The sequence below is a fragment of the Drosophila albomicans genome, chromosome 2R, assembly GCF_009650485.2.
Source record: "Drosophila albomicans strain 15112-1751.03 chromosome 2R, ASM965048v2, whole genome shotgun sequence".
NCBI classification, from domain to species: domain Eukaryota; kingdom Metazoa; phylum Arthropoda; class Insecta; order Diptera; family Drosophilidae; genus Drosophila; species Drosophila albomicans.
This window is the reverse complement of record NC_047631.2, coordinates 17134385-17161735: the sequence shown is the minus strand read 5'-3', so window position 1 is coordinate 17161735 and position 27351 is coordinate 17134385. Positions and strand designations below refer to the sequence as shown.

At 40.5% G+C, this 27351-nt stretch overlaps 5 protein-coding genes across 15 annotated transcripts in view; 2 read left to right on the top strand and 3 right to left on the bottom strand.

The window, feature by feature from the left end:
- Nucleotides 1–276: 276 nt before the first annotated feature.
- LOC127566019 (uncharacterized) lies at nucleotides 277–8547 on the bottom strand. 2 transcript variants are annotated; one of them, XM_052007342.1, is made up of 5 exons: nucleotides 8001–8544; nucleotides 4055–4372; nucleotides 3626–3992; nucleotides 2912–3121; nucleotides 277–605 (listed from the first exon to the last, which is right to left on the bottom strand). In XM_052007342.1, exons 1-5 carry the CDS (start codon nucleotides 8004–8006, stop codon nucleotides 592–594), a joined length of 915 nt encoding a protein of 304 aa, XP_051863302.1. In that variant the 5' UTR covers nucleotides 8007–8544; the 3' UTR covers nucleotides 277–591. The 2 variants fall into 2 exon arrangements, with proteins under 2 accessions (XP_051863302.1, XP_051863301.1); XM_052007341.1 differs by lacking the exon at nucleotides 277–605 and adding an exon at nucleotides 612–1801 and having other exon boundaries at nucleotides 8001–8547.
- Nucleotides 8548–14333: 5786 nt separating this feature from the next.
- LOC127565889 (protein spaetzle) lies at nucleotides 14334–19345 on the top strand. 9 transcript variants are annotated; one of them, XM_052006757.1, is made up of 7 exons: nucleotides 14334–15279; nucleotides 16787–17026; nucleotides 17199–17276; nucleotides 17701–17812; nucleotides 17949–18315; nucleotides 18378–18630; nucleotides 19112–19345. In XM_052006757.1, exons 1-6 carry the CDS (start codon nucleotides 15217–15219, stop codon nucleotides 18580–18582), a joined length of 1065 nt encoding a protein of 354 aa, XP_051862717.1. In that variant the 5' UTR covers nucleotides 14334–15216; the 3' UTR covers nucleotides 18583–18630; nucleotides 19112–19345. The 9 variants fall into 9 exon arrangements, with proteins under 9 accessions (XP_051862717.1, XP_051862713.1, XP_051862714.1 ...); XM_052006753.1 differs by having other exon boundaries at nucleotides 17440–17812; XM_052006754.1 differs by having other exon boundaries at nucleotides 14335–15279; nucleotides 17440–17812; nucleotides 17973–18315.
- On the bottom strand, nucleotides 18622–18974 carry LOC127565890 (uncharacterized). Its single transcript, XM_052006762.1, has one exon. It carries the CDS (start codon nucleotides 18848–18850, stop codon nucleotides 18722–18724), a length of 129 nt encoding a protein of 42 aa, XP_051862722.1. The 5' UTR covers nucleotides 18851–18974; the 3' UTR covers nucleotides 18622–18721.
- Nucleotides 19346–20832: 1487 nt separating the features above from the next.
- LOC127566006 (endothelin-converting enzyme 2) lies at nucleotides 20833–26130 on the top strand. The gene is given in 10 exon segments (XM_052007312.1): nucleotides 20833–21434; nucleotides 22819–22939; nucleotides 22997–23091; nucleotides 23158–23731; nucleotides 23785–24064; nucleotides 24120–24320; nucleotides 24322–24949; nucleotides 25028–25076; nucleotides 25239–25437; nucleotides 25509–26130. Coding segments are annotated over 10 exon segments (2613 nt in total). The 5' UTR covers nucleotides 20833–21313; the 3' UTR covers nucleotides 25854–26130.
- Nucleotides 26131–26897: 767 nt separating this feature from the next.
- LOC127566195 (RYamide receptor) overlaps nucleotides 26898–27351 on the bottom strand; it is a 69532-nt gene continuing 69078 nt past the window's right edge. For both annotated transcript variants that reach the window (XM_052008071.1, XM_052008072.1), the window contains exons 7-8: nucleotides 27260–27351; nucleotides 26898–27197 (exon numbers count right to left, since the gene is read on the bottom strand). In XM_052008071.1, coding sequence (XP_051864031.1) covers nucleotides 27159–27197; nucleotides 27260–27351 — 131 coding nt within the window. In that variant the 3' untranslated portion in view covers nucleotides 26898–27158. The remainder of the gene's footprint in view (nucleotides 27198–27259) is intronic.

Below are 27351 nucleotides of genomic sequence, written 5' to 3'. Positions count from 1 at the left end.
GTAACTACTATTCAGCTTCAATCTCGTGTTAGAAAGAAATATTTTGGTTTGCTATAGTAAGTTATAAAATGCGATGTACATTTTGTACAAATTTATACAATTTTATTCTAAAATTGTCAAAGTACTAAATGTATTTTGTAACGAATTGCCGTTGTAGTTTACGAATTCAAATGTTTCGTTAAGTTTTGATTCAACGAAGACTGGCAGCTTTTGCAAGCATGCCGCCAATTTGTGTAGCATACTTTTAGGCTGAAAGAAGAAATAAAACTATGCAGCTTGTATATTTGTTAAACGTTTATTTATTTAATTTAAATACTTATATATTAAAGAGTATATTTGTATGTAGTTTCTGCCAATCGAAAAGTGTCAGGTGTTCAATTTCAGGTGTTGCATTGCAGTTTTGGGAGTTGACAGTCGTCTGAGCTGGAGATGAAATGTGAGTGGTGTGTTTGTGTTTGTGTTTTCGGGGGAAAAGAAGAACGTTGACTAAATCTAAAGAAGTGAAAGTGCGGTTAACTGGTAAAGTGGGCGTGGTCCACAGTTACTGCCCGGGCAGGTGAAAGGGCTGGAAGAGCTGGGTCCTCTTGGCGACTATTGCAGGTAGACTGTAAAGAGAGTGTCAGGTCAGATGTGATCGATACGAGATGATTATGCTTCATAGCCAGTTTCCAGTTGGACAAAGGTGATAGTGGGAAGAGGAGTGTGTGGAGGGTGATGCGGTGGTTTCGATACATAAAAGCAGTGCAAACAGAGTGTAGAGCATGGTGCCAAAAGTATGCATGCCGTGCAATTTTTTTTTTTAAACTCCTTTATTGCCTCTCGCGTGGCGAGTTCAATAAATTATGTTGCATAGGGATCAGGACATAAATAAGTTAGGTTACGAAGAAACTATATAGATAAATGCTGCATATGACTTAGAGGACTATAAATAGACTACAATATTGTATAACACCCGCCCAGTGCCTAGACAATGCCTAAACTTCCATTAGGCGATTGAACATCAGCGGATCCTGAATCTCGTAATCTAGTGCTCGCGACACGCGTGAGCTGCTAGTCCGACCTGGTCGCATGACCACATGTCGACGCACCTTATAGCTGCCACCATAATGCGGTCTAGGTGGCTGTGGTGGTGGCGGACCAGCTGGCGATGGTGGTGCGCTGTAAATGTACTTGGATTTCTGCACCACTGGCGGCAGAAATTGGAATGGTGCCACCTTTTGCACCTGCTTTTCGATGGCATAGGTCACGGGGCCACTGTTGCTTGGTCCGGGTCCCTTGCGCTTGGCCACCTCCAAGGCGGCAATAATGGGTGACAGATCTTTGAGCGCATTGTTCTTATTGGCATGATAGTTGTCCACGCGATAATCATTGGCGGGCGCTGTGGCCGCTGGTGCAGGTGGCTGATAATCGTAGCCCTCATTGGGATGCTTCTGTATGTAGGCTTCCTCAGGTGTCTGCGGCCGTTTGGCCATCTGATGATAGGCATCTGCAGCGCCTTGATTATTGACCACCTTGGGCACGTACGCTGCAGTAATGGACTCAGTGTGGGACAAGGATTCCAGTGTGCCGAGATTGTGAGGCAGTGGAACACCGTAGCTGTTGTAGATGTCGGCCTGTTCAATGTTATTGTTGCCCGCATTCGTATCCAGTGCGACAGTCTTAGAGGCGGTGTACTCCGTCTTGCCGTTGGGCAGCAGACTGAGAATCTCCTGCAGCTGGAGCGCTGCCTTGCGTGCCTCTTCGTCGGTCAGTTTCTTGTGGCGTCCATAGACATTGAAGTCGTCGGTGCCGGCGGTGGCCACTGTGCCACAGTCATTGATGTTGTGTATAGGTATTTTTTGTGGTATGTTTTACAAGTGTGTTGTTGTTGTGGTGGTGGTGGTTGTTGTTGTTGTGGTTGTATGTATGCAATGAGTGAGATTTCATTAGATTTACCAATTAAATATTTATGTTGCATCGTTAAAGTTTCTATTTACAATTTTGCCAATGTTTTGTCAGTGTAATGTGAGTGTGTGTGTGTGAGAAAATGTGTATGAGATGAGCTTGAGCTTGGCTTGTTGTTTGTACACATGTCGTATGATTGTTTTTTTTTATTTTATAAAAGTTACTTTGTAAATTATTGTATTTCCATTTTTGCTGCTGCTCATGAAATGATCCAGGTTTTAGTCGCAGAGTATTTGAAATTAGTTTGTAACTGCTTAAAATTAGTAAACATATTAAGTCGATAATTAAAAGTATGATCGTTATGTTCTTCAGGGTTTCTTTTCACATTTTAGCCATATTTTATTACTATACACAATATTAAGTATGCGACATGTGGCCGCTATTAATGACTCTTGGCAAGTCATTAGAGCTAAGGTTGGGCGCATATACAATGTGTTTATATATACAAGAATTGATGATTATTATTAGCGTATATCATAATATATTTATATGTACATAAAACAATAAAGCATTGCCATTTTTGGATTGCGCAATGCCAGGCAGACATTGTGTAATGTCTCGTCGAATGAAATCGAAAGTAAGGCTAGAAGTGTGTCATATAAAGAGACACGTTATGGTCGCCAATGGGTTAACGAGTTGATGCACTGAGTATAATAAGTATGTGACGGGGTGTTAAATGGTTTATGCTTGTATTTACAGTTTGAGCTCGTCGGCTAAATGATGAGCTGACGTTGCTGTTGATGCTTTCACTTTCCTCTCCTCAACTGAGGTTTTGGCGCGGAAGTGAATTCAAGGTGTGAAAGAGGGAGAGGGGAGAGGGAGAGTGTGGGTTAGTGGCGGATGTAATGAGTATTTCTCGTTTTCTTGTTAGCGATGATGTGGCCTTGCCATAAGTAATCATAAAGCTGTATTTATAGGCGATATTTACAGTCTCTTAACTAGACTGAGTGTTGTGTTGTCTACGCACCATCTTGTCCATAGGCCGAAGGCAAGTAGTTGTTCTGCTGCTCCTCGAATGCCGCATGCCCGATGCTGAATGGGGCACCGCCGCCACCGGCGCTCACATAGCTGGCGCCAGCTGGTGGCAGATACTGATGTGTGGCACTGCTAAACGATGGTGGCTTCGATGGTGGGCCATAGTTGGCGTGTCCCGACGGCAGCTCGTACGATGTGATGGCTGCAATGAGGCGAAGAGAGTCAGAGAAAGAGAGGCGACAAGTTGGTGGAGGTTGATTGTTGGAGGAGAGCAACGGTGGTGAGCCAAAGTCAAATAAAAACCAAAATAGGCTAAAGCATTTGCTACGAAGCAAACGGGTTGCCTCTATGAAAAAATGAAAGTGGAAATGCTGTTGCAAGAGGCGGGTCAATGCACGGTTCGCTTCGATTTGCAATTGTCGTTGCGATGTGTTGCTCGATGTTCGTTGCTCGCTGTTCGATCGATGGTTGGGCGACTCTTCCGTTGGCTTGGTCAGCTTTCAATGTTATGTTACTTGTTAAGTTGGTTATCAAGTGGTTTAATTATTATACTGTACAGTTTTTTGCTAGTTCAACAGCCGTTTGCTTACATAATGACCTTAGTTTTATATTTCACGGTCCACTGCAGAAAGCGAGTGTGTGTGCGTGTGTGTATCTCAGAAGACTAGGAAATTGATGTTTCGCAGCAGCTCGTGGGCATACTCACTCTCTGTGTGGATGACGGGACCTGGCGCCGATTTGCTGCCACTGCCGCCGCTGCTGCCGCCCGAAGAGGCGCCGGATAAGGAGCTCAGCTTGGCAAAGGGATGAACGAAGCCGCTGCCGCTCGAGTGACTAGTGGAGTAAGTGTGTGTGTTGGCGTGCGCCGAATTGATAATGGATTTGCCCACATCGGTGACCTTGTCGCCACCGGCGGCCACCAGATTGCCGCTAGCACTCAACACATAACCGCTGCCCTTGATCAGTTGACCCTTGAGTGCGGTCACACCGCCAGTAATGGCTTTAACCGCCTGGAAGATGGTGTTGAGCACCGATTTCTTGAACGACCAGGGATCATAGTCCACCGAGTTGCCCTGCAAGTTTTGAAGTGGATTTTAATTAAAGTCTCTTTGGGGCACAATATCCTTTTGCTTACGTGAACGACAATCTCGTGGGATTTGTAGCTGTCGCCGCCACTGCTGCTGCTGCCGCCTGAGCTGCCAGAGGCAATGGAGGCGGATGCCTGGCCAATGCTGGACAGCAGACCAGACTTCAGATGCGTCACATAGTCAAAGCTGCCGGATCGCTTGGCAATCTGTGATTCCTTGATGCTCTCGCCCTGATCATTGTCCAGATCTGTGTCTTCCAGCGACAGTGATTTGTCTAACGCATCGGAGCTGCTGCTCGTCGCTGCGGGATAGGCGTGGCACAGCATGGGCAGCGCCCCAAGCAGCAGCAGACTTAGGCACAACAACTGCAACAAATGGAAAGAGAGAGAGAGAGAAGGTGTCAGTTACGTAATGATATTCATTATAACAACTGCATTCGAAATGTGCCAGTTGCGGATTCGGCAACATCATTTGCCTGCAAACTTAATTTCAATTTGTCAAAAAGTCAGTTTAGGTTGCATCATCGGTGGCATGTGGCAGCTATCATACACAGACATACACTCGACTGCACTCGTAATTTACCACTTGGCGTTGCACGCTTTTGGTTTTTACTCGCCACACAAATGCGAGTACTCGTTTCTGTACTCATCTATGTCGCTATGGTCACGGCTCAGTGAATTTTGTTGCAGTTGCCACATGAGGCGTGGGCGTTGTGCCAGTGGCTACGGAACGTTTTACATCTGTTTCATGGGCCATCAAACATTTGCCGCAAATGCTAATTGATTAGACAATTCGAATGAATAACTAATGAATATGCCAATCAAACGTTGAATTACAAGCTGTCAAACTCGATGAGTATTTCCTCGATGGCAATCTATTATTAGCTGTATCAAATCAACAAATTATTTAGTAATAATGTGCGATTCAATTGAGCAATTTTAGTTGCGATTCTTTTGTTTTAGATGGGGTAGAAAAGCTGATGAAATATGAAAGGTTCATTGAATTGAATTTAATATTTTTTTCGTAGTCATTTAAATGTCTAAGGCTCAGGAAAATATTCACAAATTCAATTGAGCAATTAGAGTTGCGATTCTTTTGTTTTTTTTCTGAGACATGAATGAAGCAAATAAACCAAACTCTGGCGAAATATGAGAGGTTTTTATTTTTTTTTTGCATTTGATGGGACAGAAAATGGTGCAGAAATTGGAAATGCTTTTGGGTTTTATTAAACTGAATTTAATATTTTTCGTGTTGTCATTTAACTGTCTAAGACTCAGGAAAATATTTGCAATTCAATTGTGCAATTATAATTGGATTCTCTAGAATAAAGAATCAAGCATGAGCTGACGAAATTAAATAGTTTCTTGTATTTCTGATGGGGCAGAAAATGATGCAGAATTTTGAAAATACTGCTGCAATTTATTGAAAAGACTAAGCCTCAAAAAAATATTTACAAATTCATTGGATTCTTTTGTTTTTAGTAAGTCAGAGTATGAAGCAATGATTGAATATATAATTGGGTGTTGTTCAATTGAATTTAACATTTTTTTATAGTAAATTCATGAAAATATTTACAATTTTTGCTGCTCCACTTTTACATTTTTTGACACGAATGAATGCAGTATAGTAAAATAATTGTGGTGTTTATTTGCCAATCTCGTTAGCCAAATGATTGAAATATTGTATTTTGATAATTAACTCTTAATAGCAAAATCAAATTTGGGTCGCCAAACGGTTTGTTGTGAAACATTCAATTAGTTACGAGCATACTCGAAGTCGTATTTATACTCGAACTCTCTCGCATGCGAGTGCAAGTTTGTTTTGACAAATGCTTTTTAAATTGCCCTTGCGGAACCGCCCTCTAAAAATGGAATGAAACCTTTTTCTTTCTCAACTCAATGCTGGTGATTTGTACAAACCAAATATGATTTTTGGCAGCCAGGCATTCGACTCGACACATTGCGGTTTGGTGTTTCTTTAAAGCCTAATTGCCGAAGCACTCAGTGATGGCGGCTCACAGCTCACAGCTCACGGCTCAAATAGTTTCGTTTGGCAATCTGCATACAAATGCACAAATTAATTGAATGACTCGGCCAGGGCCTGGTTCGCATAAATGCAAGCTGACTTTGGCTTTGTTGTGTTTGCATTGGCTATTAATTTTTAATTTAATTGCACTATCCAAATTCAATTGTTCAATATATGTGTGTTATATAGTTTGTTTCTATGCGTAATTCGTATATTCGCATTCGTATGCAATTAATAAAATTCCAATCTACAGCAAACATTTCATAACTGTGCGCAAATAAACGCAAATTACTTTTGGTTTTTCCACTGTCTGTTAATTATTATTGTGCTTTACTACATTTTTTTTGCTTCTGCAGTCTGTCGTCTGTTTGGCTAACCTAATTGAATTGGTTCAAAATGGTATATTGAACCATCAACCATCAACTATCAGACATCAGGCATCAGGCATCTGTGCTGTCCAATTTACTGGCACTACGACCTCATTTGTTCACCACATCCCCATCCCATGCTCAGAGAGCTGTGCACTGTCATCATCGTCAGTCCGGCAGCTGAGTGTTAAGCCGAAAGAGAGTGAAAGTATTGCCGGCTTTTAACTCTCCTCAACACACACACACACACACACACACATACGAATAGAGACGTATTTTTTATTTGTGGTTTCTGTCAGCAGCGAACATTTAATTTGCATGTTGCTCAATGGTGAACACAATACGAAATACATATTTATTTAAGCTATGCTCACGTCGCTCATGTCGTTGAAATAATTGCGGTAGGTTCAGCATGTGCGCAAGTATACCCTACGAAACAATTATGAGAAGGTGAGAAGGGTATCACAACAACAACAACAACAGCAGCAACAACAACAACAGCGACAACATCATAATTGCTGGGTCACTTAATTACTTTGAGAAGTGTGTCAGCTGTTCGTGGAGACAATTTTCAACACCTAAAGTTTGTAAATAAAATATAAGTTGACTTATAAAAATTAAGTATCATATTTTCACGAAATATGCAAAGAAAGTTGTTTTCTGTGGAATACTAAATCATCTTTTTAAAAATTACTTTTACTAAAAAGTTAAGTTTGAAAATATTTGAATTATTTAGAATCCTTAGGAACTTTGAATGTAAATTTAATATATTAATTTCTTGTTGTACAATTAATTCTTTCCGTTAAGCTGTAAGAGTATTCCTAATTCGTAGGCCTAAAAGACAACCGATTCTTTATTATTATTGTATTTCCGTTGTGTCAAGTCTTCGATTTATTGTTACTACGTGCGGTTTAACGCACCGCATTTGTTTATTTTATCATATTGTTGCTTTGGTTTGCTTTTCGCCACATTTTAGGCAAAAAAGCATTTCTTTAACAATTTTCGAAAGCCACAAAAAACGAACAATAACAATAGCAAAAGCAAAAGAAACTACAAAGACTAGACCTGATGTCTGACATAATAATTATGCATGACATTTTACCTTCACACTCATTCAAGTGGCCCGAGCCGAAGTTTTGCTTTCGATCGTTTCTTGATAATCGTAACATGACATAATGCCATGAACTCTTGACTCTTGCCTCTTGAGTGAGTGTGATTCACTCACACTCACACTCGCTCGTATTCGTATTCATTTCGATGCATGCAACGCAAAGTGCACAACCGGCAAACTTTTGGATTGGGATTTTTGGGTTAGCGATGATAGATGTGATGTAAGCGATAGATGGGCGATAGAAAGATGAGGCAGGAAAAGATGCAACTCGATTGTTTAGCTAATAAAATTGCCGAAGCGTGGCCATTCGAAACGAGTTTTAGTTTGGTAAGAGAATTGCCTGCACTTGAACTTGTTTGGGCCTCAAATAGCATTGCATAAATTTGCCAAGTCGGGAGCGTGTATTGAGCAGCGAGTGTGTGTGTGTGCTAATTTGGTCATTTGGTTATTGGCACGAACACTTTCACTGCAGCCAAAGGTTGGGCTTACCTTCATATTTCTGTTGAATTTTTGTTGTATTTTTGGTAACTTATGGGCTGGGTTTTGTGTCGATTAGCTTAGCTGCTAATCAATGGAACAACCGCGTCACAGTTGTATTTGCTGATAACTATTTGCTGTTGTCTTGGCCAATCGTTCGATCGTTGCAACAACTTTCCACCACACTGTAACAAAAACACTTGCAATTTGGCAGTGGTGACTTGGGTAACGGCTACACAGCACTTCTTAAAATCAGTTCGTTGGCTTTGGGTAGTGAGTATTTCGTAAAAGACAAACACACACGCAATACAACACTCGCATACACTTGCACTGATTTCACTGGCAACACAAGCACAACAACAACAACAAAACGCGCGCGATTCGCGTCGACTTTCTTTCTGCGCTGTTCGCTTAGCTTTGCTTTCGTTTGCTGTCTCTTTCTCTCTCACTTGCTTGTCTGTGATGTTGTGTTGTGGTGTATTGTATTCGTATATATCTCTGATTTTGTGGCGATGGAGGTGGCTCCTCGGCGACGACTGCGTTCGAACTGTTGTCGAAAATGCCACCGTATGGCTCTTTTAAAGAAATTTGCTGAGAGCGCACGTTCGCCTGCATTTGGCTTGTTTTGTTTTTGGTTTTGTTATTGCTGTTGCTGTTGCTCTTCGAGGCGCTGCGAAGAGTCGCTCCAAACACAAGCGATCGCTCCATTACGAGACATTACATTTTTGGCAGCAGCAGCAGCATCAGTAGCGACATTTGGCTTCTCTCAGCGTGAGCTTGGCCCATATGCGTCGGGGGCCAAAGCCAGCCAGCCAGCCAGCGAGAGCGACAGCGAGTGTGAGGGCCACGAAGGGGGCACGAGGGTGTTTGCAGTTGTTGTGCGTGAGTCGTTGAGTTCAATGCGTTGCTCTGCGCTGCGGTCGCATTTGCAACATAAAAGTGCAGTTGGTTCATTAAGTTTGTTTGAAACGTGTTTAATTGAAAATTTATGGTGATTGCGTTTTACTTTGCGTCCACTTGTGTTGACTTGTAACAAAACAAAAGACTTAGGCAACGAACTTGATGCACCTTGCATTTTGCCACTTAACACAAATGTCAAAGCAGTCAAAATATATTGATTTTTTTTATAAACAAAATTAGAATTTAGAAACTGCAAATCATTTCAAATAGTCTTTATCTACTTAAATTTTTGCTTACTGAATATAAGACAATTTTCAAAATCATTTTGTTTTATTGTGTTTATAATATATTTATTTTCCATATTTATGTTTAAGTATGGAAATTAGAAATTTAAATTTCAAAAAAAATAAAATAATATTATAAAATAAAAATAAATTTGTGTCCAAATTTTTTTATTTTTTCTGAAGATTATATATATGGGTAATTCCATGACGGAATTTGTCCATTCTTAGCTCTAATTAAAGTACTTATCTAGAGCTATAAAAATAACCTTTTCTTATTATTAAAACTGTTTTAGTTTATGTTATTTTCAATGTAAAGACTCTCGCACGGGACAAATTCCGTCATGGAATTATCCATATATAGCTTACAATAATCTCATTTCCAAAACTATTTTGTTCTATTTTGCTTTGTTGTATTTATTTATATTTTTCCTTATATCCATGTTTAATAATAATATATATTTATTTATATATCATTCTCAACTTGTATTATCGTTTACATACTCTTTATCGAAATTCAACTCTATCTTACTATAGATTTAATTAAATAAATTAATCGACTATTTTTTATATAGGCTACTGAGAATAAAAACAATTCGAAGATCTTATTGTGTTTAATGTTCATTTACGAAATTTATACATAATTTGGTATTATATAATTTCCAATAACATTTTCAGCATGCGTCTGAGTTAAGTGTTTAGAATTTTAATGTTTCGACTCTTATCGAAATTCGGCTTGCATTTTCACTGCTGGGCCATTAAACTCAATGAACTTTTATGCGCGTTCCCATAGCGCAGCCAGCCTTGACCCATGTCGTCGCATTGCAATGCGCCCCTTAGGCTCAACTGAACCTTAAAGTGCAAAGTGCGAGCGTTTAACTGGAGTTCAGGGCATCATTATTATCTAATGCCTTAACTAATGTGGTGACGACAGTTCACTGCCAGTATGCCAAAGGCGTTTACAGGGGTCACAAGATGTGGACCCAACGCACATAAAGTAAACAAACAAAAATACGCATCCACAACTAAGTATGATTAATAATAGCCTCTAAACAGTGGAGGCCCTGCTGTTGGCTGCCCTCTAAAGTGCAAGTGACATGAACTGCTCCCATTTCTGTTGCCGGTTGTCAGTTGTTTTATTTTGTTTTATTTTGTTTGTTGCATGTTGCATGTTGCTTGTTGCCGGTGGCTCAGATTGTTGCAAGAGTTACGCTTCCACATGGGGCGTCCGGTGGCAATGACTGGTCGAAAAGTTGGCATAATGTCTTGCTATTGTCATTGTCCAACGCAGCCAAGTGTTCAGTGCACAATTTGTAGACTGCAGCTTAGTTGTATGTACTCATATGTAGCTCCTGCTGTCCCTCTTCAGCGCCTCCATTTGTGGATGGTTGTTATCTAACCGAAAGTGAAATGGGCGCAAAGACGGCAAACAGCCGCAGTCGAAGCAGCAGCAGCAGCAACTAGTAACAAGGCAAATGCAAAATGAACATGGCAAAAATGGGAAAGAAACACAATACTTATGTACTCGCGGTACTCGCAGTTAACAAACTGTAAATTTGCTAAAATGCAATAAAAAAAATGCGAAGCAAATAAAAATCAAAACAAAAATAAAAACGCCTTAACAGACTCGTAATAATCGCTGCATTTTTACCATATACACACACTTTACTCAGCTGTGGCAGCTGTGGCGCTCGTTCAAGAAGCAATAAACTGGGTGGCAAGTCAATAGTCTGAGGTCCATTGAATTGTGTGCCACATTTTGCGCTGCATGCCGAGCGAGAGAGCATTCGGAGGGAGTTTGGAGTAGGGAGTTCGCTTCGTTTGATTTCATCAGCATGTTGGTGCGGTCAATTGTTTTATATGATCGCTGCTTATTCGATTGTCAACAAGTCATGCAACTGTTGCAGAGACTGTTTCCGACCCCAACAACAACAACGGCAGCTCGAAATTCGATTGTCTTCATTAATTTGTGGTGCCTGCAACATTGTTAGTCTGTTAGCTAAACGAACGAGTGAGTCGACACAGGCCATTAGTTCAAGTTGATTGCACTAAAAATTATTATCAATAAAAATAATAATGGAATTATCGCTTTACATGCCAAACAAATCAGACACAAGAATGGCCATACAATATGGATTGGCGTTACGTATACGACACCGATAACCGGTAACCGGTCGAATGCAGCAGGAAGCAATCGCTAAATCCCACTGCAATTTCGTCGCAGCTGCAATAAAGTAATTTGTTTGCTCGCAAATAAAGTAAATTTATTTTAATAAACCGTTTTGCGGTGTTTTCTTAATATAATTTAAGTGAATTATATGATTTTCCCAAGCTATTGTTCATCCTGCCAGCAGAGTTATTCGAAATCTCATATCTATCTCTTACATTTTTCGTACGTTCATTCGTTTTGTTAATTGACGTGGAGCAATTGAGAAACGAAATAAACATAAAAAGATGTGAAAAGTTTTCAGAGTGTAACGAGAAATGCGATAACAGGCTGGAGCGCGCTGCCTTGACAGCGATCACAAAATGTGGTAACAACTAGAAAATAAACAAAAAATAAAGTAACGCAATGTTAACAGCATCCTCAGCTATTTCCTGCACTTCCTGCTAATCTCGTGTGTGTTGCGCAATGAACTTCAACTTCAACTTCAAATTCGCAATTCGCAATTCGCCGCTGAACGAGAAAAGTCAAAATAAAAATTCAAAAATCGGAAATGGACCCGTTTTTTTGGATTAAGCGGAAGCCATCGACCGCCATCGCCATCGCCATCGCCATGGCAAGCGCGCATTATTAATTTGCAACCGGCGTGGCACGAAATGCGGCACCTTGGGCACATGCTGTAAGTGTGTCTGTAGGATCGTGCAGCTGGATGCTGGACTGAAGCTGTCCAAGGAGCTGGAGCTGTTGAAAAGTGAAAGCACAGCAATGCAATTGTCAAGGAAATTGACATTGAATGTGATCGCGAATCGGTCAGTTTTATACTCTTTATTTCGTTGCCGATGATGGCAATCGCCAGCTGGTAAATTGAGTAAGTGCCAGCAAGTAGTAGTGGCATCCTGTCTCGTGCCTCCTTTTGTTTTAGTTTGCATATATTACAGAATAAGAGCACAACACCTGTGCTGCGCCGACTTCAGTGTTGCGTGTAGCCAACTTTGCTGTCATTGCTGGAATTGCAGTTGCCACACGACTTCAACGATGACGTCGAGCTGTGCGTCCACATTTTTTCCAAGTAACTGCTTTAATTGTAGCTGGTTTATGTTTTACGAGTTTTCGTTTTCATCGAATGTGCAATGCAATTTCATTATTTTTTAATTTTATTGTCGGATCGCATAAACTTGTATATATTACGAATGTTTCACCATCATTTCTCGTTAAAACCGCGTCAATACGTTGAGTTTATTTTAGCCATAATTTTGCGTGCATGATTATTCTCGATTTGCCCTATGGTACCTTGGTGTGAGACTCTTTAATGGGCAGCTACGCTCTAATAGAGCCATTTCCCAACTAATTTATGGCTATTAGCCAAATTGTTTAGGCCATTGGCAAGATGAGTAGTCTGTTGCGGTGTCTGGCACATAATTAACAGCTTGGTAGGTAGTTAAAATCAGTTTATCTTAACCCCGAGCATGTTACTCACCATTATCTGAATGGGTTTTGTTTAAATGAACTAAAAGGTCAACGCTTTTTATGTTTTGCGAAATTCATTTAAACTAAAATTTAAAGACACCCAAAAATATGCAAACCAAAATCAGTTCACCTAAAAGTATGCTTAAGCATTTGTTTAGTATTCAAATTCCGTTTTATTAAAATATGTACATTCAATTTCAAAATCATCTCCGACTTTTCACAATATTGCAAATATATTGTAATCGATACGCTTAATTGTGTGGTTAGAGATTTCGAAATTTTCCTTACTTAGCTTAATGTTATACAATTCATTAAATATATTTTATTGTTATCTATTAGTTATTACATAAATAAGTGGGGAAAATGTGTTCTTCACAATTGCTAGTTGGAAGCAGTTAAAGAGCACATGATCGCGTACTTGAAAATTGATTCATAATTATTATAAACAAGTAAAGTTAATTCACGATTAAGTAAGATGGTGTAAATTGAACAATTAGCCAATGAAATCACTTAATTTTATTCATATTTGAGTGGTACAACTGACGAGCTATAGAGCTATGGGAGCTACGTCATTGCTACAGATGCCGATATTCGACTTTGTGTAGATAAAAATACTTGCGGTTTACCAATGAATCTGGAATTTCCCATTGAGTCATTGAGTCTTTCCCTTGGCTAGAACCCGCCCACTGTCTTTGTGTTATTGCTGCCCAGCTTACGTGTCTCCACTTAAAAGATCGTTGGCCAGTTGCTTAAGTGACGCGTGCTTGACGTGCGACCAATATTAAGTATGCATGTGTATGTGTGTGTGTGCCATTCATGTGAATCAACTAAGCAAAGAAACGCAAGGCACTAAAAGCTCTTTGCCAAAAGCTTTACTTTTCCTTTCAACTGTGAAACAGCTGACTGCATAAGTAAATGAGTAAAACAACAACAATAACGTTACTAGGTTTAAGAAACGTTAAAATAATATAGCTTAAATTGTCCTTATTGTCATTTTAATTTATCAACCGCTTGTTTTTGGCAGGTGTATTACTTCACAACTACCTATTATGCCGACCGATGACGACACATGTAAAACGAGCCACAAAGAAAACAAGTTAAAGTGTGCAAACTCTACAGAGTACACTGAAAAATACCCTGCACATTTATTATTTATATATATGAAATAAAACAATTTGCGAACTACGTAAATTTAATGAAATAATTGCCAAACAATTAGAATATAATAGTGTGTTTTACCTTTCATAACCATTTTGCTATACATATCGCTTAAAATAAATATGCGCTCAGATCTTACGCTCGTTACCCGTTACTCACTCGTCGTGTACAGGGTACAAACAGCTGTAAACTGAAGCACTCACGCTCTCTGCCGGCCTGCCAGACAACCGATCGCCTTATCTCTCTCTGCCTTGCTCAATCATTGCGGCCGTCTTGCTTGTGCTCACGGTGTTCGCTTTGGCGCTCGCCAAGCTTTGTTAAAGCTGCACTTGCGAGTTGACGAAGCTTAAGTGAACTTCTACTCAAACTTTTGGTTTAGTTGCTTTCTTGTCGCGCGCATCGATAAGCGCGTGTTGTTGTACTGTGCTCTCGCTCTCGCTGCCGCTCTCGTGCCTGTTCCCGCTTCCGCTCTCGTTTCTACTCCCTGTGCCCATTCTTGTGCTTACTCTCACCCCGCGTGCGCCGATGTGCATCAGAAATTAAATGATAGCCAAACATTCAAGACGTGCGTCTCCCACAATAAAATTAAATATCGCCCGGAAAATCCCCTCGTGTCATATTGGTGGAGACGCTAGATTGTGAAATCGATGCAGCTGCATAAAAGCACATGCATCAGACAGACTGGGCTTCATTTTGGGCAAGATCAAGCCAGGGCCAACAGCTCCTTTACCTTGTTGCTCTTGCAACGTTCCAATAAAACACCAAAAACAAAACGCGAACCAAAGTGAAGTGAAAAGCAAAGCGACTAATTAAAGTGCCTCTCTTGGGTCTGGTATCTGTTTCGACGACAACGTGAAAAGGAAACAAACAAAGCGGAATAAGCAACACATCGAAAAAGGCGGTTGAAAACGTTTATAAACAACAACAACAACAACAACATTAAAAACTACAACTACAAAGTTGAAGACAACGACACAAACAGACAGCTTCGACACCAACTACAATAATAATAATAATAATAAAAAACAACATAATAATATAAAAGCCATCACACAAACAACAATAAAGAAAACAACGACAAATAAAGCGCGGTAATAATTTTAGTCGTGCCAGTTTGTTTATTAAATATACTACATAAAGCAAACACACACATACAAGCAAACACAAGCCGGTCAGGTGAATCGATAGACTAAATCGACTACCAGTTACCCTGTAAATATTCATTCGACAAACTACAAAAATACCCCTGGCCATTATAATGCCTCCCTTTTGGTGGAAACTACTCAAAATAATGTTGCTGCTCTTCGCACTCTTCACAACGGTGAGTAAACTATATTGTATTTGTATATTATATTCATTAAATGTGCCTGAGCATGTAATTAGTATATAAAGTGCATTCATAATCGTGGTATAAGTTAAGATCTTAACATTGGCATGTGGATTTGGCATACTGTAAAATAAGTTTTACAATCTTAATCATTTTCATTTTCACAGTTCCATTTCACTCATTTGTACTTCCTTCATTAGCATATTTGTTAAAAAAAAAGCTATCATGTGTACATAACGCCCAGTTATAAATGATATATATACGAGTAAATTTCCTGCTGTCTTTAGACATTTTAAAAGGCGTTTAGAATTGCAAATATTTATACGAGTTGTTGTGTTTTGCTCTCCAAGTTTGCTAACTCGTATACTTAGAGCATTGACTTAATTATTGCACTGACAAATTGCAATAGTCGTAGAACGATATATGATATATGATACTATATATTGATGGCGGCGATTTCCCAGACTTTTGAAATGAAATTGCTTCTTAATTGCACTCGCAAACGAGTATGTGGACAAAAGGCTTTCCCAGAATTTTGCTTATCAGCATGTCTAAATTGTTCTCCATATGCATTTAAAGAGAAAATGTTTAATGAAAATGTTTGCAAGAGTCTTGTCATGCAATAAATTAATCGCATGGCTCACTTAATTATTTGAGAACAATTCTGGCGAAACAAAATCTATTTGTGGAATAAGTCTGGGATTGTCTAGGGCACGTTGATTATCAAATTCAGATTGCTGTCATAAAACCAAAGCTCAAAAAGTTGGGTGGAACGTAAATATATTCGCCGCAGTCATAAACCGAATACAAAGAGAGAGATCTGCGTCTGTCGGAAACGTAATATTTAGACGCATATTGACAAGTGTTTTGACTTTTTGTATCATTGTTGTTGATATGTGTGGATTTGTTTAGTGCTGTTGTCTCGTCATCGCGCATGGCATATTCAAGACAGGTGCCAAATAATATAATAACAGCTTTAAATATGTATATATACATATATATAATATAGCAAATAATAAAATCATTGCGCATAAATGTCACCAGTGATTGTAAGAAGAATATATATGTACATATATACGTACCTTCGATGCATATAAATACGAAAGATCACTTTGTAGTTCCCCTCATGCTGCAATAATCATAAAGATTCATATTCACATGCTGATTACTCAAGCATGAAAACATCGTTGTTACTTTCGTTGTTGTTGTAGTAGTAGTTGTTGATACTGTTGTTGTTGTTGCCGTTGTCAACGGCCTGTTGCCAAAAAAAAAAGCAGTTGCTGTCTTTAGTTGCCCAAGCTATTAGCGTGATTATCGGCTATTGGCCAACTGAGGTGGGAGTCATCCTGCTCACAAATCGTTACTCAGTTCCCTTCTCTAATGCTCTCTTTTTCTAACTGCTTCTCCTCTCTCTTTCTCTCTTTCTTTCTCTTGTGTACTCTACGGCAAATGTTGATCAATCGCAAACAAACAAAAAATTCCACATATATCTTTCAGATAGTTTGTATCAATAGCGAAATGTCAAAGCGACGCGAGGCGCGAGGCAGAGGCAGAGGCTAATTCAGTGGCAACGAGGTCAGCAACTGCGGCAACAAACAACTCCAGTGATCTGACGCCCTTTCTGTCCGACAACCTGTTGAATATAATGCGTAACAGATCACAGCAGCAGCAACCGCAGCCGCGGGATGAGTCACGATCACATGCGGAAGAGGAGGAGCAGCAGCAGACAGGCGAGGTCGAGGTGTGCAATTTTTGAGAATCTGTTCCTTCCGATACAGATGCAGATGCAGCTGTGCTCTAAGATACTCTTTTTGTTAATGTTGTTTGTTAAGAGTTCTTTTTGTTGTTGTCCATCGATTTGCAACTCTAGACTAAGCATTTTCCCCATTTCTCGTTTGCCATTCTCACTTCAGTTGCCTGCCGAGGATATCGAGCAGCGTGTTCGTTCCATATTCAAGGTGCACGATGGCGATGGTGTAATGATTTTCAATGTAAGTGAACTCATCTCATTTCCATATCCATATTCATATTCATATTCATACTCATCATTTGCATTGTGCTTTCGTATTGTGTTCGTTTGCTTACCGTATCTGTGTTTGTGTGTGAATTGGCTTTGATTCGGCTCTGAAACTAACTCAAAATTTACACACACAGACGACAACCACGGACGATGCACCTTTCATGCCATCCATATCCACCACCATGCTTGGTGATCAGCCAGCATCATCCGATACTTGGCCATACTCGCAATCAGAATCAGAATCAGAAACTGAGTCTCAGGCAGAGACAAATGCCAAGCCCAAGCACTATCATCAATATCAAAGCTTGAACCATCAGCAGCAATCGTTCAAAGTGCAGAGATCACCGGATGGCAAGCTGAATCTTGTCTTTAACGATCCACTCGTGTCTTTGCAGACCACAACCCAACAACAGCACCATCAACAGCCCTCAACTACGCATCATCAGCAGCAGCAGCCGTTCAATCCCCAATTGCAGCGACCAACACCACGTCGTCCCATTTCGGACAGTAAGTAGATCGACCCAATGAGATTTGTAATAACTTTTGAAACAACAATTAAAACACAATTAACTCAACACTCACAACTCGCTGTGTCATGCTCATTTTACAAACCTTTCCCTTGGCACTTCTTGCCTAACATCAGTTATCGTGTTTCCCGACTCTATAGATAAGTATCGGACAACTACGCCACCGCCACCGCCATCGATCGATACGGGCGATCATCAGTGCGTCGATGGCTTCAATCAGAGCCGTTCCTTCTGCACCAAGGTCCACAACTATCCCGACTTGTCTGGACTGAAAGTTGTTTTGGCAAATCGATTTGCCAACTTCTTCAGCGATGAGCCGCAGCCCACGGATGTGGGACTCCGCATCAACGATGACGAGCAGTATCTGTGCAACAGTCATGTGAGATACTTGTATCCCAAACTGGGTCAGCGCTTGGATCTCTCCTGGCAGATAATCGTGAATACAGATGACTTCAAGCAAGGCATACTCATTGAAGAGTGCGAGTAAGTAAATTGAGAATTTGCTTTTAGAACTCCGCTCATATTTCAACCACTTTCAATTGTAGTCACGAGGGCGAGAGCTGTCAATTCCTGGACAGCTTTCCAAACAACTATGTGCCAGTCTGTAAACAACATTACGTGATACGCCATTTGGCCACGGTCAACAATGCCAGCAACGGGCAACCCGAGGTGGCCAACGAACCCTTCAAGATTCCTTCGTGCTGTAAGTGCGTGATAAAGAGCAAATTCTCGGGGGACAGCAGCCCTTGAAATTTGCAGCAACAAGAACTCCGCCAATTTCTGCACATGTGATTTGAGGTAAGTTTCATATTTAATTGACAGAATTTATACATTTCAAAACATGAAATTTGAATATATTTGCGATCACCAATATATAGTACAATAGTATTTATTTGAGGAGTTTGCGCAGCGTCCAACCCATGGCATAGAATCCAACGAGCTTGAGGGCCATTCGCTTGCCCTCCATATTGCCAACGTTCTTGAATCTATTGTTGACATTTCCAAAAATCCGATCCATTTCGATAAAAGCGCATGAAACAACCAATATATCAATATAAAAAACGAAAATGAAATTACTGTGCGACTTTAGCAATATTTGATCTCCCAAAACGAATAAATATGTTTGTTGTTTGTTACATGTGTGGAAAGGTAACTGATAATGTTTTTAGTACACTCAAATAATTCATAATCGCTTGTCAAGAATTTAAGAACTTACTAGATCGAGAAATTTGAACATAATATCTAATTTTAATTACTATTTTTGTCTCTCTACTTGCAGCAACAAGTTCTACCCACCACAGAATGGCAGGCCAAACTGTCTAGGGGGATATTGTTTAATAAATTGTAGACTAGTTGTTTTATATGCACATAAAACATATCTTAAAAATTACATACTTATCTATACTTATATCTTATAATATAATGCTGATAATACTTAATTGCAAATCGCAAATCGCAAAAAAAAAAACAAACAACACACTCATTAAACGCGAGCAGCCATCAATTAACAAAATCATTTAGAGTTAATTAACCAATTTTTGTTTTGTATAAACTGTATAATTTTATTGACGCTGCGTTTATGCTAAAATATTCGTGTCATAGTTTCTCCCACTTTAATTGTTTATTCCCATGTAAATTCTAGTGTAAATGCATGTAATTAGTCTTAGATTTATGTTTATTTTTAGCTGCAAAACAAATAAGAAAAAAATGTAAAAATTATGAAATGCCATTTTTAAAAACAATGTTTAAATATCACGCACAAAATAAAATAAAAAAAAAAAAACACATTAAAGTGATTCTAATATAGATAGGGGGAGTAGAGTTCTTTGAACTCGTTGGAAGCATATTTTTGTATTTTTTCTTTCACTCCAGCCTGAAGTCGACTGCATGTTAACATGTATTTATTTATTAATAATAATTCTGTGCGCTCGCTAAGTAAACTAATTACACTCAGTGTGTGTAAACATCCACAGCGGACATGTGACAGACAACAGGCAATGACTATGAATGTTTTGCCGGCTTGGGACTGAGGGGCGTATGCGCGATTTGCCAGTTGCCAGTTGCTGCCCCAACTCGTTGCATTTCGATTTGTTTGCCGTGTGTTGCCTGGCGCGCTGTTAGGTGGGCCACGTGCCCAAATCGAATCAATAGTATTTATTGATTTTAGCACTCGCATTTGTAAGGAACTATGTCAAAGTTAGGTCGAACAATTGCTGCCTTCGATTGTAATGCGAGCACAATAAAATGGTCATTTAATTAGGTGCTTTATTGTCTTTGGCCAAAAATGGTCAAGCGGTAAAATAAGTCATTAATCATGACACTGCAAAGCATAAACTGGTGCATACATATATTCCATGGGTATTTATCAATTACTTCGTTGAGGCAAACTAACCCAGAGCTCTACATCTAATGGATATTTCCCCCATTACGAGCTCGAGCTTTTCCAATCGGACATTGTGTTTGCTGTGCTGTTTTGATTTTCACCCACCCCTTAGGGTCATAATGTATCGAAGAGTGCCGGAAATTAGTTATTAAGTATTCTAGATACTCTTTCTTCAAACTTACGAACTTTTATATAAGATGTGGGGCAAAAGAAAAGAACTGGAATTTCCCGCTTGCCTTCGGCTGAGACTATATATATTAATGGAGCTGAAATATATTTCCCAAGCTTATGGTAAAGTGTTTATCGTTAATATAGTATAGAGTATTATAATGTATAGGACACAAAGTGAGACAACCGCATTGTTGTTGCTTCGCCGGTCTGGGAAATGGGTCTGGTCATATGGCGAGTGCTGTCTGGTAATTGCCGCAGCACATTTGCATGGCAAAAGGAGTTAATGGTGGTTGCCTGATTTGATGTTGTTCTTGTTGTTGTTATTGCTATTGTTGATGTCGTTGTCGTTGTCGTTACTGTTGTTGTTATTTGGTTGCCTGTCGCTCGGCGGCCTTATAAAAACCTTGTGCTGGCAGCAACAAGGCTTCAATACGCCGGCAGTCGAGAGTTCAGTCGTTGTGTTGCAAGTGCCTGTGCTGGTCTTCATTTTGTTTATTATATACATGCTTTGCCGTTGCAGTTGGAGCTACAAAGTTGCGGACTATTTCACTTTTCATTGATTCGCATTATGAGAAATTATGCAACCGCCTGAATAGAAAGTCAAAAGTCAGAAGCCAAAAACTTGAAACCAAAACAAGTCATTAACAAAGGCGAGCCCACATCTAAAAAGAGAAGATTGTGCTATTCTCTAGCTGCTGCAACTCTTCATTTGTATGCGCAACATGTGGTGTGCAATGTGGGGGAACAACATGTGAACTACATTCGTCGACGGCCTCTGCATATTAATGAGGCACTTGCGCATTTATCTCAATTTATAATAGAAATGCTCTCATGGCTGTAGGAAAAAATCACCCGGCTTAAGGGAAATTTAAATGGAAAATGAATAAACTATTTAAGATCAACTAAGTGAGTGAGTGATATTTGAATATGGATGCTGGACCGCCCAATACGCGCAATCGCATCTGGACCACGGGGAGCACGAACAATGGATTCTTCGATGAGAATCTGCAACAGCAGCCGCTGCCCCTGCAACGCCTTCAAACGCCGGGTAAGATCGGACATTAACGATGTTCTATTATAGGAAGCTGTTTCATTTCGATCTGCACTTTTCCCATGCTTTGTGGAATTCTTACGCTAAACTTAATGACATATACTAAAAGTGATAATGAGAATAAAAACTTGCGAGCCGTGATTCATTGACCGCAAAATATCTCTCGCCGACTTCAGATGACCACTCATCAAATTATTACCGATTCTACATAGTATTATTCATCTGTCTTGTTACAAGCTAATGACAAATTTTATAGATATTAATTGTGTTGTTCAAAATTAATATCTTAGTTGGGGCACTATCAATTGTCTGGATGTTATTATGCCTGAATTAGTTATTCTATCCAAAAACGGCAAAGATGTTGTGATTGTTCGATCAGCATGTTCATCTGCCATCGTTTTCTTGGGCTTCTCAGTCAACTTTTGCGTCTTGATTTTCTTGGGCAACTCCATTTTTTTGATATCATCTTTTGGCTTTTGAACTGTTTCCTGTCTTCTGTGCTCTTTACGCCATTGCATAATGAACGAGTAGAGAAGATATCCCATAAATATCGATACAATACCAGCCCAAATTTCCATAATAATCTCCCAGGGGCCAACGACATTGGACTTGAAGTCGACAACTTCCTTCATAACGTGACTTAAGTCGGACACGTCCTCGGCCATGTTGTATATGTTGACCTCAAGGTCGAAGGGCTTGTAACCAAAAGCAGATAGAATAAAAGACATTTTCCAATTTTGATCTACAGAATTTTGTTGAAATCGAAATGAGTGCTGAAGCCTAGGCAATGTTTAACTTCAGTATGTATTTTTATATCTGTTGTGCCCTGATAAACATCTGCAGATGTGCATCTGTAAACTATTTATACGCCATCAGCAAATACGACTACATAGACGTACTTTAAAATGCAGAATGTATGTGAGCATGCATGAAAGATAAACTTGGTATCAGGGCGATTTTAAAATTAGTTTAATGTCACCGAACACGCAAAACAATTGCAGTGCATTGAACCAGCTGCGGGATTGCAGTGGTTTATGCATTTACCGGAAAAAGCCAGTTGAATGTGACAGGTAAATGCATTAAAAATGCGATTAGAGGACACGTATCCTTGTTGTCCAACCATCCGCGCGGACAAACAAAACAAAAAACACAGGACATCAATGGGGCTTAATGACGTAAATGGATCAAGATTAGAGTGTTGTACAGCGATACAACATGGCGATAGAGAGTGAGAGAGAGAGAGAGAGGAACAGGAAGGAAATTATTGCTGATAAATTGCTTTCATAAAACAAATATGAAATAAATTCAGAACAGAATTTATATCATTTGACAGCTCTGAATTAGTTTTTGTGTAATTTGGTGTAATGAATTCTCACTGCAGCTAATCGGAATCTATTGTCTGGCCACAGCAATGGAAATGCCATTGGACATGCGGAGAGTGCCCAAAGTAAACATCTACCCTACCAGCCCATAGGATCCAATCTAATTGGCGTGCAGTCAAAGTGGGTGCGATGTCTATATACATACAAGTTTATTTACTATATGGCTTTTGATTTCAGATTTCGGCGCAGTTACTATCACAAGGTTGTGCTGGGGGGTTTGGCTTTGCTGGTCATCCTGCTGCTAATAACAATCATAGTAATAAGCATAACTCGTGAGTGCCAAGTTCATTTCTATTCCATTCTACACATAATTGAAAGCCGAACTCTACTTTCTGCAGTTAAGAAATCTAGTAATATTTGCCGTAGCAAGGAGTGCATCCGCACAGCGGCCAGCCTCATCTATGCCATGGACGAACAGACTGATCCCTGCAAGGACTTTTACAAATTCACCTGCGGTCGCTGGGCCGACGAGCATCCGCGTCCCGATTCCGCGACATCCAACGATTGGTTCCGCGAACGCCAGTCGCATATAATGCGTGTGGTGCGCGAGTTCCTCAAGTCGAACATCAGCAGTGAGGAGCCCGAGGCTGTGGGCATGGCCAAGACCGTATACAAAGCCTGTATGAATACCGATCTGCTGGACCAGCGCAATTTGGAGCCGCTTGTTGCGTATCTGCAAAGGTTTAAGCTGCTGCTGTTGCCCTCTGCTTTTAATCTTACCTTTAGCAGCAGCTCAAGGTACGCCATGGAGTCGACGAATGTGAGCTTCAACTGGTTGGATAGCATTGTTGCCATTAAACGGCATCTCAGCATGGATCTCATCATTGGCTTTGATGTGTTTCCCGACCCATTTAACCGCACACTCAATCGCATTGCGTTGGGCACTCCCGAAACAGAGTCCGCATTTCCCTTGTAAGTTCAGCAAGTTTAGCATGATGACTTTAAATTAACACTTGCATGTCTAGCAACAATGATGATTCGCATAAGATGTTGCGCAAGATACACAAACGCACTATCTTTATGGAGAACCTGGACGAGGATGAAGACCCCGACAATCGCGAGAACGAAGAGGAAGAAGCAGCTAAGCAGACGGGCTCAGGGATGTCTGCTTATCTGCTCTATGTGCGGAAGGTGATTGAAAAATATCTGCTTTATGTGGATCCCGATGTGAACCAGGATGAGGCCACTGTGGGCATTACGGAGCTGGTGAAGCAAGCAGTGCAAGTAGCCAGAAAAATACATATGGTGAGGTTGAAGAAATACGCAGTTTTGCATATTAAATGAAATATATTTCCTATAGCTAAAAGAAGAGGCGGAAAACATTACGAAGCCCTCGAAAAATCCGGCTGATGATATCGTTTACATTTCGCTGTTGCAGCTGCAGAATCAAACGGACAAGAAGATTGCGCCACAAACGTTGCCCATCTGGTTGCGCTACATGAGTTTGATTCTCGAAGGCACAAAGCATGCAACTAAAATGGAAACAGGCAATACAACAATTAATAACGAGTCAGGCGGATATATTCTATTTGCAGAGCATTGTTGAATACCTGCAGGAGACACCTGCCCCATACATCGAGTCCTATCTGTGGCTCAGCGCAGTCGAGGAGCTGGTGCTGCACACGACCAGCGATATGAGGTTGTTGCACGCCGAGTACATGCGTCTGGTCATTGGCACCGAGGGCAGCACACCGCGATCCCTCTACTGTGCGCATGGGGTGAACTCACTCTTTGGGATGGCTGTCAGTTATGTGCTGGCCGATGAACAGTTCACCAGGCAGACGCTGCCACGTGTGGAGCGCATGCTGAGCGATATACGACGCTCATTTGATCGCCTGGTGCGTGGCACATCCTGGATGGATGCGGCAACGAAGCGGCAGACAATGCTAAAGTCTGCTGAAATGAAGAGCTTCATTGGCTTCCCCCCGTGGCTGACGAATGCTTCAGCTCTGAATGCGTACTACGAGGGCGTTAAGGTTAATGCGAGCACTCATCTGGAGAACCTAATGGGATTTGTACACTGGCAAATGCTGGGCAGAATCAATGACATGGACGAACCGGAGCCAATTGGTTGGGCGACATCGCCATCGAATGTCAACGCATTCCACACGTTTCAATCGAATGCCATAAGTACGTCGTGGGGGAAACATGTGGCATGCTTACATTCTGTTTAATCTGTATTGTTGTTTCTTCCCATCTCTTTTGAAGCTGTGCCCATTGCCATTTTGCAGTATCCGTTCTACGACCTTGGCCTTGAGTAAGTTGTATGGCTCATTGCTCAGCACTTGGTCTCGATTTCCGCGCACACAAACTCTGCACACAGCACTCAGCACTCGGCACTCGCGTCTGCACTGCTTTTAATCTCTTAAGTTACCCGAGTAACAACTCAATTACAATGGTACGAACGCATCCTTATTAGAGCCCTGAATTACGGCTCAATTGGTACGATACTGGGCCATGAACTGACGCACGGCTTCGACGACAGCGGACGTCGCTTCGACCGCTTTGGCAATATGGTGGAATGGTGGTCCAACCAAACAATCAATGAGTACGTCAATCGCACCGATTGCTTTGTCGACCAGTACAGTCACTACTATCTCTCGGATATTGGCGAATACGTTAGTATGGCAACGGAAACAGAAGTGACCATCTGCTGCTGCAAGGCATAAACAATTTGTACACTTTGCAGATTGATGGCGAACTGACGCTCGGCGAGAATATTGCGGACAATGGCGGCATGCGGGAGGCTTTTCTCGCCTATCGCCTCTACGTGAAGGAGGTGGGACGTGAGCGACTCAAACTGCCTGGCCTGGAGCATTACACGCACGAACAGTTGTTCTTCATTGCGTTTGGCAATCTCTGGTGCGAAACGTATACGCCTGCTGCATCGCGTTATGCACTGGAGGACTCGCATTGTCCCGGGCAGTTTCGATTGAAGGGTGTGTTGACCAATTCAGAGGAGTTTGCGCGCACCTTTAAGTGTGCGGCGGGTTCACCAATGAATCCCGGGCAGCCGAGATGTCGCATTTGGTAATCAAATACGTACAATTAAGACGATATGAACACTCAAGTGATTTTTCTACGTACATACTTAGTATAATCGTTTAGTATAGGCATCGATGGCATACTCACGTTTTACAAGTGTTTTCTGCTCGTATTTTTATAAATATCCAATAAATGGAGTTTTCGTAGTCAGCAGCTATTGTTCAGTTTAATTCATTGTGTGGTTGTAATTAGCTGTGCGTAATACAAGTGGAATGTACTTCTGAATCAATTTAATGAATCAATATGTAAACATATGTAGTATTGGGTGCAATGATGAGTCAATTTTATGAAGCTAGTTTCAAACCACATTTAATTAACTGCTATTATTTTAAATAAAGTAGCTGCAACACATTAAAGTCACAATGAATGTGCTGTACAATGTTCAATACCAATATAACCCATATAGAACACGAATACCACGAATATATTGCTATGTGCTGCGCAATGAATGAAACTTCTAAGAGAATTTGTTAAATACAAAATGTAATTCACATTGTACAAGCTGTCATAACTTTGATCCTATACCAACTAACCGCAACTCTGAGTAAATTTGATGAATCGAAATTGGAGTCTCGTTTACCTAACTGTCATATTTTTAATTCAACTGTCAAACTGCAATTTTTTCTCACATTTGAATAAAACTCTCCTGTCGAACGCCAATCAATGCTGAAATCCGCATAAATGGAAAGCATAACCATGTTCATCTGGCGAATCAAAGCTAAATTGGTGCTAGATAACAATTTTCAAATGCGGTTGCCAATCCCGAAATAGTTTGAGTTGTAAAGTTATTTCGGTCTTGTTGCCCATCAAAGTATGCAACATATTTTGCTACCTCTAAAAGGTTTTGTGTGTATTTGCTAACAACTGTTGTCTACTTTTGGGCGCCACTCAAATTTATATTCACCACTCGAATATTCATTCAATGGTGAATCGCCATTTTAGGCAGACAAAAGAAAATGAAATATTAATGTTAAGGAAATTCGAATCAATAATTTGGAAATTGATAAATTACATTTTCACTTGCAGAATATTTCTATTCACATTGATTTAGGGATAAATTTAATATACATTTGATTCATTTACATAGAGTTAACATTTACAATACACTTAATACATAGACATAGAATAGCTATTTTGTATGTCAATAGAGATTCAGCACATCTTTGGTTTCTCATCTCATCGCATCTCATTCAAAACTGTGTCGAGCTCAGCGTGCTGGCCCCGTTCATGTGAAACGCACTGTGGGCGGTTCTCGGCTGAAGCGTCGCTTGTGGCTCCTCTCGGGATCCGGAAGCTACCGCAAGACAGTGGTCTCTGCACATGAAAATTGGCTCTGCAGGAAGTGTTAAGTGCATGGATTATTTGGCACTCGCATACGCTTCATTGTTTACTTACCATTTGCATAGAATTCGTGCGCAGCTTTCGCCTTGTGCTGATGTAGGTGGTGCAGGTGTTCACACGATGTAGGTGGAATGCATCTTCGGTTC

What these genes read in the sequence shown, in the direction of transcription:
- LOC127566019 (XM_052007341.1), bottom strand. An exon ending in CCCACGAGATTGTCGTTCAC is followed by an intron (nt 3,993 to 4,054) that starts GTAAGCAAAAGG and finishes CAAAACTTGCAG; the next exon opens with GGCAACTCGGTGGACTATGA. An exon ending in TCCCGTCATCCACACAGAGA is followed by an intron (nt 3,122 to 3,625) that starts GTGAGTATGCCC and finishes GCCTCATTGCAG; the next exon opens with CCATCACATCGTACGAGCTG.
- LOC127565889 (XM_052006753.1), top strand. Translation starts at nt 15,217, where the DNA reads ATGCCTCCCTTTTGGTGGAAACTACTCAAAATAATGTTGCTGCTCTTC. An exon ending in TCTTCGCACTCTTCACAACG is followed by an intron (nt 15,280 to 16,786) that starts GTGAGTAAACTA and finishes TCTTTCAGATAG; the next exon opens with TTTGTATCAATAGCGAAATG. An exon ending in ACGTCGTCCCATTTCGGACA is followed by an intron (nt 17,813 to 17,948) that starts GTAAGTAGATCG and finishes GCCTAACATCAG; the next exon opens with TTATCGTGTTTCCCGACTCT.
- LOC127565890 (XM_052006762.1), bottom strand. Translation starts at nt 18,850, where the DNA reads ATGGATCGGATTTTTGGAAATGTCAACAATAGATTCAAGAACGTTGGC.